This window comes from Sinocyclocheilus rhinocerous, unplaced genomic scaffold (genome assembly GCF_001515625.1).
Source record: "Sinocyclocheilus rhinocerous isolate Xijiao unplaced genomic scaffold, SAMN03320098_v1.1 scaffold141, whole genome shotgun sequence".
NCBI lineage: Eukaryota > Metazoa > Chordata > Actinopteri > Cypriniformes > Cyprinidae > Sinocyclocheilus > Sinocyclocheilus rhinocerous.
Genome location: NW_015642068.1, coordinates 21,516 through 31,689, shown reverse-complemented (window position 1 = coordinate 31,689; position 10,174 = coordinate 21,516). Strand labels below are relative to the sequence as shown.

The 10,174-nt window shown below is 36.8% G+C and overlaps 1 protein-coding gene across 1 annotated transcript in view; it reads right to left on the bottom strand.

Annotated features, from left to right (window-relative positions):
• Positions 1-10,174, bottom strand: part of LOC107755650 (CAP-Gly domain-containing linker protein 1-like) — a 28,950-nt gene that overhangs the window by 1,622 nt on the left and 17,154 nt on the right. Inside the window, exons 11-22 of the mRNA XM_016572540.1 lie at positions 8,956-9,072; positions 7,674-7,726; positions 6,407-6,524; positions 6,150-6,226; positions 5,027-5,147; positions 4,728-4,780; positions 4,507-4,624; positions 3,044-3,096; positions 2,788-2,905; positions 2,572-2,680; positions 2,262-2,314; positions 1,820-1,947 (exon numbers count right to left, since the gene is read on the bottom strand). Of these exons, the coding sequence (XP_016428026.1) occupies positions 1,820-1,947; positions 2,262-2,314; positions 2,572-2,680; positions 2,788-2,905; positions 3,044-3,096; positions 4,507-4,624; positions 4,728-4,780; positions 5,027-5,147; positions 6,150-6,226; positions 6,407-6,524; positions 7,674-7,726; positions 8,956-9,072 (1,118 nt within the window). The remainder of the gene's footprint in view (positions 1-1,819; positions 1,948-2,261; positions 2,315-2,571; positions 2,681-2,787; positions 2,906-3,043; positions 3,097-4,506; positions 4,625-4,727; positions 4,781-5,026; positions 5,148-6,149; positions 6,227-6,406; positions 6,525-7,673; positions 7,727-8,955; positions 9,073-10,174) is intronic.

Genomic DNA, 10,174 nt, shown 5'->3' with positions numbered 1-10,174 from the left:
CATGTTGCTAGCATGATTAGCAAGTAACTAGCATGTTGCTAGCATGATTAGCAAGTAACTAGCATGATTAGCAAGTAACTAGCATGTTGCTAGCATGATTAACAAGTTACTAGCATGTTTCTAGCCCGATTAGTATGTTCCTAGCATGTTGCTAGCATTATTAGCATTCTACTAGCATGTTGCTAGCATGACTAGCAAGTGACTAGCATGTTTTTAGCCTGATTAGTATGTTACTAGCATGATTAACATGTTACTAGCCTGTTGCTAGCATGATTAGCAAGTAACTATCATATTGCTAACATGACTAACAAGTTACTAGCATGTCGCTAGCATGATTAGCAAAGTTACAAAAAAATTTCTAGCATGATTAACATGTTACTAGCATGTTGCTTGCATGATTAGCAAGTTACTAACATGTCGCTAGCATGTTTATAGCATGTTGCTAGAATGATTAACAAGTTAATAACATGTCACTAACATGTTTCTAGTATGATTAGCATGTTATTAGCATGTTGCTAGCATGATTAACAAGTGACTAGCATGTTACTAGCATGTTGCTAGCATGATTAACAAGTTACTAACACGTCACTAACATGTTTCTAGCATGATTAGCATGCTACTAGGATGTTGCTAGCATGATAAGCAAGTGACTAGCATGATTAACAAGTGACTCTAGCATGATTAACATGTTACTAGCCTGTTGCTAGCATGATTAGCAAGTAACTATCATATTGTTAACATGACTAACAAGTTACTAGCATGTCGCTAGCATGATTAGCAAAGTTACAAAAAAATTTCTAGCATGATTAACATGTTACTAGCATGTTGCTAGAATGATTAAAAAGTTAATAACATGTCACTAACATGTTTCTAGTATGATTAGCATGTTATTAGCATGTTGCTAGCATGATTAGCATGCTACTAGCATGTCGCTAGCATGATTAACAAGTGACTAGCATGATTATCATGTTACTAGCATGTTGCTAGCATGATTAACAAGTTACTAACACGTCACTAACATGTTTCTAGCATGATTAGCATGCTACTAGGATGTTGCTAGCATGATAAGCAAGTGACTAGCATGATTAACAAGTGACTAGCATGATTAGCATGTTACTAGCATGTTGCTAGCATGATTAACATGTTACTAACATGTTTCTAGCATGATTAGCATGTTATCAACATGTTGCAAGCAGGATTAGCATGCTACTAGGATGTTGCTAGCATGATAAGCAAGTGACTAGCATGATTAGCAAGTGACTGGCATGTTTCTAGCATGATTAGCAAGTGACTGGCATGTTTCTAGCATGATTAGCAAGTGACTAGCATGTTTGTAGCAATTTCTAGGGGGTTTCTTTTTAAGCGTCGGCTCGGCATGACTAGGGTGTGAGACTTTGTGTAACAAACTTAATAAAAAAATATTTTAACAGCTTTTTTCATTTCAACATACTTGTGCAAAACAATGTTATTCTGTTTTTACACATTTTGCATATCAACATAAAATAAAAAGATGGATGAAGCATGGATAACCCAAGCTGAAATAATCTATTTGATTCTAAACAATACATAGGAATTAAGGGGAAAAAACGAATTTAGAAATACTCTTCTATATTTTTATGTACACAGAATTACATTTTTATAGTTGGAGGAACTAAAAGCCATCACCAAGTCTACAAAATGTGTGCGTACCCAAAGTCAAATAATAAAACCAGTAAAGCTACTAAGTGAAAAATGTGTCACGTTTGAAGATGAAATGAAAACACATTAGCGAGTTCAACTGGTTCTTGCGATTATATGCTGAGAAAACAGAGCCAAACACCTGTTATGAGTGTCCGTCTCAGCTGCACCGTTCCCATTGAGCGCTGCTTCAGCCATCGTCTCCAGTTTAGATGTTAAGTCTTCGTTCTTCCGCTGCAGATCCACAATAACCGAGTTCAGGAATTCAACCTGTGCCAAAGAAGCTAGTTAATCAGCAAAAGTGTGTTAAATGGGCAATTCATGATTTTATAATCCCACAAACCCGCAGAAACCATGTCCTGTTGCTCCGAGACCGTATATCTAAAGTCAAATGTCTATATACTCAAAAAATAAAGTTCATAAAAAGAAAGAAAATGCCTAAAAGACTTTATTATTGAACAGAAGCTGCTTTTTACGGCAGGTTTTACACTGGCTGCTTAAGCGAGGCTCAGTCTGCACTGGTCTGATGTTGTAGGTCATGGACAACAATACACATAACAAAGAGAAAACGGTCCTTTGCATACCTGCCGCTCTGCATTCTCCTTTGCCTCCTTCCATGTTTTTAAAGCAGAATCATCTGGTTGGAACGCAAAACACACATGATTAAACACATGAATATAAAGCAAGGTTTGATCCCAAGTCCAGCAAAAATGCAATAGCAGAACTACATTCTGTCTGGAAGAATTGAAATGCAATGCAATGAAAACAAAATCTACAGTCTTGAAATCCTCTATATAATTCTTCTTTTACATTACATTAACATCTTTCAAATATGTGCATTGCACCCTGTGTCATTTACTGTTAACTGGAGCAGACTCGTGCTGTAAGGGTCACCTGTGCCGCTGATCTGAGCGTCAGCTAAACTCTCCAGAACCTTCACTCGCTCCTGCAGCAGAGTGCTCTCACTCCTGTGGAGTTTCAGACTGGACTGCAGACCTGCTATCTGCTTGCAAGAACCACGAACAACACTGAGCAAAACTGACATTTGCACACACACACACACACACACACACACACACACACACACTCTCTAATCCAAACAGATGTTACCTCGTTTCTCAGAGAGTCTAAGTCTGTGTCCTTCTCTGAGATCAAGGCACTCTGTGTTCGGAGAGACTGCTGAAGTGCTGCCTTCTCCTTTTCTGATTCTTTTGTTAAAGTGCTTTCCCTGTGCAGAAGACAGACTGTATGACGTGTGCTTTCTCCATTCACTCATGCAGGGTCAGAATCTCTATATTAAAACAACAAAGCAAAGACTTCCACACATGGTAGTCAAAATTGCATTAAATTTCCTGTGGTTGCTCACCTCACTTTTATCTTCTTCAGTTGACTATTGAGGCTGTCACACTCCTTTTTGAACTGCATTAGGAGGGAACAGAATTTAATATTTATGCAAATTTTGCATTTATATTTTCAGCTTTTGAAGTGGTCATGAACTGCTTTTTTTTTATTTTGTACTGTTCTCTGAACATAATTGTGTAAATAGAATAAATGTTCTCTTCATAATTCAGAAGTAATAGTCTATTTTCTGTCCTGTTTTGACCCCTCATCAGAACACTGTTTGAATAAGTGTAGCGGATTGTAGACTCAGAAGTAAACGCCCACTGCTGTGATTGGCTAACAGTTGTGTATGATTGACAGCTACAGCCTTCAGAGATGGACGATGCTGTGATTTAGGTTAAAAAGGCAGATCAAACGATCTGTAATAATAGACAAAGCAATAGTGAGCACGTAATAAAAACAGTTTTCACTGATGCGGTCTGGATCTTCATCTTCAAAATAAAGTTCATCCACTCTTTCCTAATGTTCGGATCAGAAGGCAGGCGATGCAACGACTGTGTTTTTCTACAGTTTGACTCTGAACAGCATCTTATTGTCTTCGGAGCATCTTTATCGTTTGGTTTCTGCGTAGACCTGCGTTTGCCTCTCTCGCTATTTACACTACATGCTTGAATCGGTGGGCGGGGCTAAACAGGCCATGATGTAGAATCAGTGGGCGGGGCTAAACAGGCAGTGATGTAGAATCAGTGGGCGGGGCTAAACAGGCAGTGATGTAGAATCAGTGGGCGGGGCTAGCAGAGCTAAACAGGCAGCACTGTAGAATCAGTGGGCGGAGCTCAACAGGCATCGGTGGGCGGGGCTAAACCGGCAGCCCTGTAGAATCAGTGGGCGGGGCAATAGGCAGTGATAGGAAGCAGGTGTTGATCATCTTCTGCGGAGGCGGAGTTTAGACACACTATTACGTCATACAGTGACACATTCCACTAGCTGTCGTTTTGGCAGATTGTCGTTTTGGCAGATTGGCTTCAATATAAGCTGTTTTTAGACTAACGAGAAAGTGTTGAGTTCTGAAACTTACAGGATGTTTTTATAGTACAATGACCTCTTAAATGTTAAAAGATTAAAGGAATTTTGATTTCTCAGTTCATGACCCCTTTACAAAAATCCAGCAACTCAGTAAAGGAGCCTATCATTAACTCACATATTCTAATAGTATAAATCTCAATTTATGAAAACCATTTTTTTTTCCTGAAACTTAATTACAGTCTTGTGTAATAAAGACTGACATGGAAAAACTCCACAGTTCCAGTCTCTGAACAGAAACTGACGAATTAAGAACTGTTTGTCCAAAAGTAATACTAGCTTAATAGCGAGGAACAGAGAAAGTCCAAGCACCAGAAGCTCATGTAAACAAATAGGTGATTTAATTTCCAGTTTCTGTATCTTCCAAAATATCATACAACGTTATTATATAATCAGCCATACTACCTCGTTCCTCAGAGAGTCTAATTCTGTGTCCTTCTCTGAGATCAAGGCACTCTGTGTTCGGAGAGACTGCTGAAGAGCTGCGTTCTCCTTCTCTGATTCACTCGTGAAAGTGCTTTCCCTGTGCAGAAGAGAGCTTGTAAGAAGTGTGCTTCAGCTTTCGTTCGTTGGGGGTTAGTCGAAACAATGCAATAAACACCATAACAAACTCTGCCGTTGCTTACCTCATTTTCATCTCCTTCAGCTGATCATTGAGGCTGTCACACTCCTTCTTGAGCTGCATTGAGAGCGAATCAAATTTAGGGCTTTCGCCTCTCAAATGAACACATTAATCATCACAGCATTGTATTTAAAGCATAACATATTTACATAAAACACACTGCACATTTCATTCATTTTTTTAGCATTCAAAAATGACTGATTTAAAATATAAAAATGACTTCACTGAATACTTCAGTCAGACAAACTTCCAGATGCAAACTAATATATCTATTAAATCACACATATAATTCGGTTAACGTACGTTTAGCAGAATATTGCCGTCTTTGTGGCTGCTGGCGAGCTCCACGGTTAGCTTTTCCTTCTCGTGTTTCAGAGCCTCCACTGCATGGGCTTTTTCAGCGACTGCTTGTTTCAGCTCCTCACTGAAACACAAAACCAGCATTTCTTCAAACTACACTCTCAGACAGAGGAAAAGTGAAATCACAAAGGATTCCTACTTGACTTGTTCTTGAAACATTCATAAATAAAAGCAGCAATTCTCAACAATTCTCTAACCTGTGCTAAAAAGCATGTAAATGATGTAATTGAATGTACGGTCTCACTACTCAAAATCATGATTGTCATCTATTAATTAGTTATACGCAAACAGGAATCATGCTGTACTACAGGTATGGTGACAGCGATTTACTGTAGACCATGTGGCCATTATATAGACACACACGCACACGCACACGCACGCACGCACGCACACACACACACACACACACACTCACTCACTCACACACTCACACACACACACACACACACACAGACAAACACACACACACACACACACACACTCACACTCTTCAACTAAGTTAATAATGGGTTAGTTCACCCAAAAATGACAGTTCTGTCATCATTTATTCTCCCTCATGTTGTTCCAAACCTGAACGAGTTTATTTTCTTCTGTTAAACACAAAAGAAGATCTTTGGAAGAATGTTGGTAACCAAACAGCTGACGGTAGCCATTGACTAACACAGTATGGAGAAACTCAGGTTTGGAACAACATGAGGAGTAAATGATGGGGGAGGGGGGAAATCATTTTTGTGTGAACTATCCCTTTAAGTTCTACATTAAAAATAAATCAAGAATTGTATTTTGAATATGTAATACATTGGTTATTTTTATAATTCCCTTATCCTCCCCTAGTATTATACATGGTCGAATTACAAAGAAAGTAGATGAAATATCAGCAGAAGATTGAGACAAGACTTTAAACTTAGTGAAAACTCATCATGAATGCAAAACAGTAAATATCAAAGAGAAATGACTCAAATGTCACAACAATACAAAGAACAGTAGTATGAGCGTTCATGTAAACACTGATGATTTCATTCCGACTGAAACGAAACGAAGTGTCCATGTAAACGTGGCTACTCACATCTCTTCACTGATCTTCTGACGGTCAGAACTCAGGTTCTCCTCATACTGCGAGTTCTGCTGTTTCAAAGCATCCAGCTACGACAGATACAGAGACAAAAACAGCTTGCCTACTTTAATTATGTGTGTTTTACACCTACAGTTTTTGCTGTGCCAAAATGTTTTTTGTATGACAACTGACAGCATTTATTTTTCTTGTGAAACTTTTCATAACACTTCAAACACTGTACAGCAAATCTTAGCTGTTGAAGATGTTACCTCGTTCCTCAGAGAGTCTAATTCTGTGTCCTTCTCTGAGATCAAGGCACTCTGTGTTCGGAGAGACTGCTGAAGAGCTGCGTTCTCCTTCTCTGATTCACTCGTCAAAGTGCTTTCCCTGCGCAGAAGAGAGCTTGTGTGATTGAACTTTAGTCATCATTTACTCGCCCCCAAGCTCTCCAACCCCGTGTAACTTTTCTTCATCATTGAAAAAAAAAGAAACACTTAATAGAATGTTCGCGCTGCTGCATTCCATACAGTAACGTTTTCAGACTTCAACTCACATATGTGACCCTGGAGCACAAAACCAGTCTTAAGGGTCAATTTTGTGAAATTGAGATTTATACATCATCTGTTAGGATAGGACAATATTTGGTCGAGATACAACTATTTGAAAATCTGGAATCTGAATAAAAAAAATCTAAATATTGAGAAAATCATCTTTAAAGTTGTTCAAATGAAGTTCTTAGCAATGCATATTACTAATCAAAAATTAAGTTTTGATATATTTACGGTAGGAAATTTACAAAATATCTTCATGGAACATGATCTTTACATAATATCCTAATGATTTTTGGCATAAAAGAAAAATCAATAATTTTGACCCATACAATGTATTGTTGGCTATTGCTACAAATATACCCCAGCGACTTAACACTGCTTTTGTGCTGCAGGCTCACATATGATACTTGTAAAAAAAAAAAAAGAGAGAGAGACTAAAATCGCCAGTAGTCTCAGTCTTAATGACCGAGTCGTTGAGTCATTTATTCAGTCGATTTGTTCAAAACGGCTGATTCGTAAGAAACTGTTTTTTATGAATGGGTCAGTGAATCACGGATTCAACGCGTACAAAAAAGGAAAATTCATTCAGTAACGAAACACTGCCGTGTGCAGAGACGCACAACATGGCTTCGTTTAGAACCATTTCCGCTAAATAGTGCAAAACAACAATATTTTCTCTACGAATGTAATCACTTAATATTAACTTCTTGTTTATTGAATTGTTGCCCTGACTGTTAGAAAAGCCTGCCACAGACCATGATAAACTCTAACCAATCTGTTTATATAATCGCTCTAAATGCGTGTGTGTGTGTGTGTCCTAGAAAGCCTGCGCATATAATACCATGATTAAACATCTATACTTGTTGCTATACAGTAACAATAATCTAATTTGACTGACTGGAACTATGAACTATGTCTATGAAAAGCATTAATAAATGCTGTCATTTCTCTGTGTTCATAAATGTCTGTACGGACAGCTCGTTACCTTGTTTTCATCTCCTTCAGCTGATCGTTGAGACCGTCACACTCCTTTTTGAGCTGCATTCAGACGACAGTGAAGAGATTTCAAGACATTTACTAATCACAAAATAGCACACAGATATGAGAACATCGTCATATTCAAATTAAGTTAGGCATAAAAATATTTAGCTAGCAAACTACAAAGCTTGCAATGAATTTACATAAAACACTGGCCCAATTTTTCTTTTCTTTGACAAGCAGAATGAAAATTTGATCAAATAGTTTAGTTGAAGCATCTAGATTGCGAATCTTTATCTGCGGGATTTTTAAGACCTGCACAAATCAAATGAATACCATATGAGTGTGGTAGGGCCTATGATAACATATTAGAATGACTGTAAAAAGCATGATTTACAGTTGTTTTCACAAAAACAAAAAGTTTTATAAAATGATAAACATTTCACATTTCAGCCTTTAAAACCCACCTGTGGGACGCTTGGCACTCTTTTTTTTGTTGTCCTTTTTCTCTATCAAATCTTTTAGTAATCATCATAAATCATATATCAATTGAAAGCTTAGAAGCTTCATCCTGTGAAAACCATTTTGAAATCGGACATTGCGTTACCATGGAAATGGTGCTTTAAAATGTTTTGGCGGTCTCCTCCCCCTTTAGTGGGCGGTGTCATGTGTCATATTACAAAATGCATTACGGTCTTTTAGAATCAAAACTTTTTATAATCTTGACAAAAAACATATCATTGGAAAGGTCTGAATAGAACGCTCTTTTATTTTGAGATAGAAGTAATATTGACAGAGAAATCCTGACATTTGATAAAATAAAATACAATTAATATAGTGCATTTTCTTTACAGTACATGTAAACTACCATAACTTTTTGATACTTAAATTTATTTTTTAAATTCCACTTTTTGCGATAATCTGCTGATTTTCTTCTTTAAAAAGAGACCAAACTTAGGTCTGTATTCCAAAGTGTTCATAAATTACAACTATTTAAGTTTGGATAGTGCACCTGCATGCCTCTTTTAAAAAATGGGGGGTGACAAAATGAATGAGTCAAAAGTATCAATTATTATTTTAAACAATTAATATAATCCTTGTCTTTCCGTCCACAAATTTAAGACCTCTTCAAATCATAATTGATTTTTTTGTACCTTTCTTGCACCATTTAAGACTTTTTAAAATTTTAAATGCGATACAACTAAATTAAAAGACTTTTTAAGGACCTGCGGAAACCCTGATGCCACAAAATGAAACAGTAAAAACTGCACATAATTCAATAAACATACGTTTAGCAGAATATTGCCGTCTTTGTGGCTGCTGGCGAGCTCCACGGTTAGCTTTTCCTTCTCGTGTTTCAGAGCCTCCACTGCATGGGCTTTTTCAGCGACTGCTTGTTTCAGCTCCTCATACGACGGATACAGAGAAAAAAACAGCTTGAAGCAGACACTAGTAGATATAAATACTCCTGCAAATATCTGAGGATTTAAACAAATGTGCAGCTCATTGTGGCGTTTACATGAATTATTAATGTTTTCTGAACCGCACAAGTTGTGCTTCTACCAGCAGCTGGATGAGTGTGTAGTTAAGCATTACTGATGCAATTCCTGTAGGTTTTTACCGTGTTTCTCGCTGTAAACCGCACAGGTACAGCACGTTTCTTTATCTGTGGTGCTACACACTTGCCTGCTAAGCTTCCATTTCGGGTTTAACAGTACGAGTATGAGATTGTTTTTAATCACAGGTTCAAGGTATCTATGGGGCCCTATCATTTCTGCGATGCACAAAACACAGAGTTGAGAGTTTAACGGAGAATGTCCCAGAATTCGGCAGAATTTGGATGAATTGATCAAAAGCACGGCTGCACACACTGAAACTCAAAGGTACTTCTTCATGAAACGTTAGTTTAATAAAGAAATCGTGACATGAATACGTTACTAATACACAGTAGAATGTACTTATAGTAATAATAGTACTAATAATAAAAGTATTAAAACATTTATTTTTAAGGAGAAAAAAAAAATCTTTTTTTTATTTTACTTGTTTTAATTTTAACTGTAAACCTCTGTTGCGCAGCACTTTGTTTGCTAAAAAAATAAATTGGAATTGTTAAATTGCATTTTTTAAAGATTACTTAATTTTATTGTTTTATGCCTTAATGCATTTTTCTAGATTTACGATTTAATGAAAATGTATTAAAAAAAAACAGAATTTGGGAAAAATAAAATATTAAACAGACTTCATAGTGCCCTAAAAATGTAATAAACTGTTGTTAAATTGTGTACATTTCATGATTTAAATTAATTAGACATGATTTTTGATTACCAAAATAAAATTTTACCATTGAAATGGAATCCAGAAATATTCAAATTGAAAAAAAACAAACAAACAAGGAATCCAGAAAATGTAAATAAATCAAACAGAATTTGGGAAATAATAAAATGTTAAAAAGAAAGTATATACACACACACACACACACACACTCTCACACACACACACACACACTCA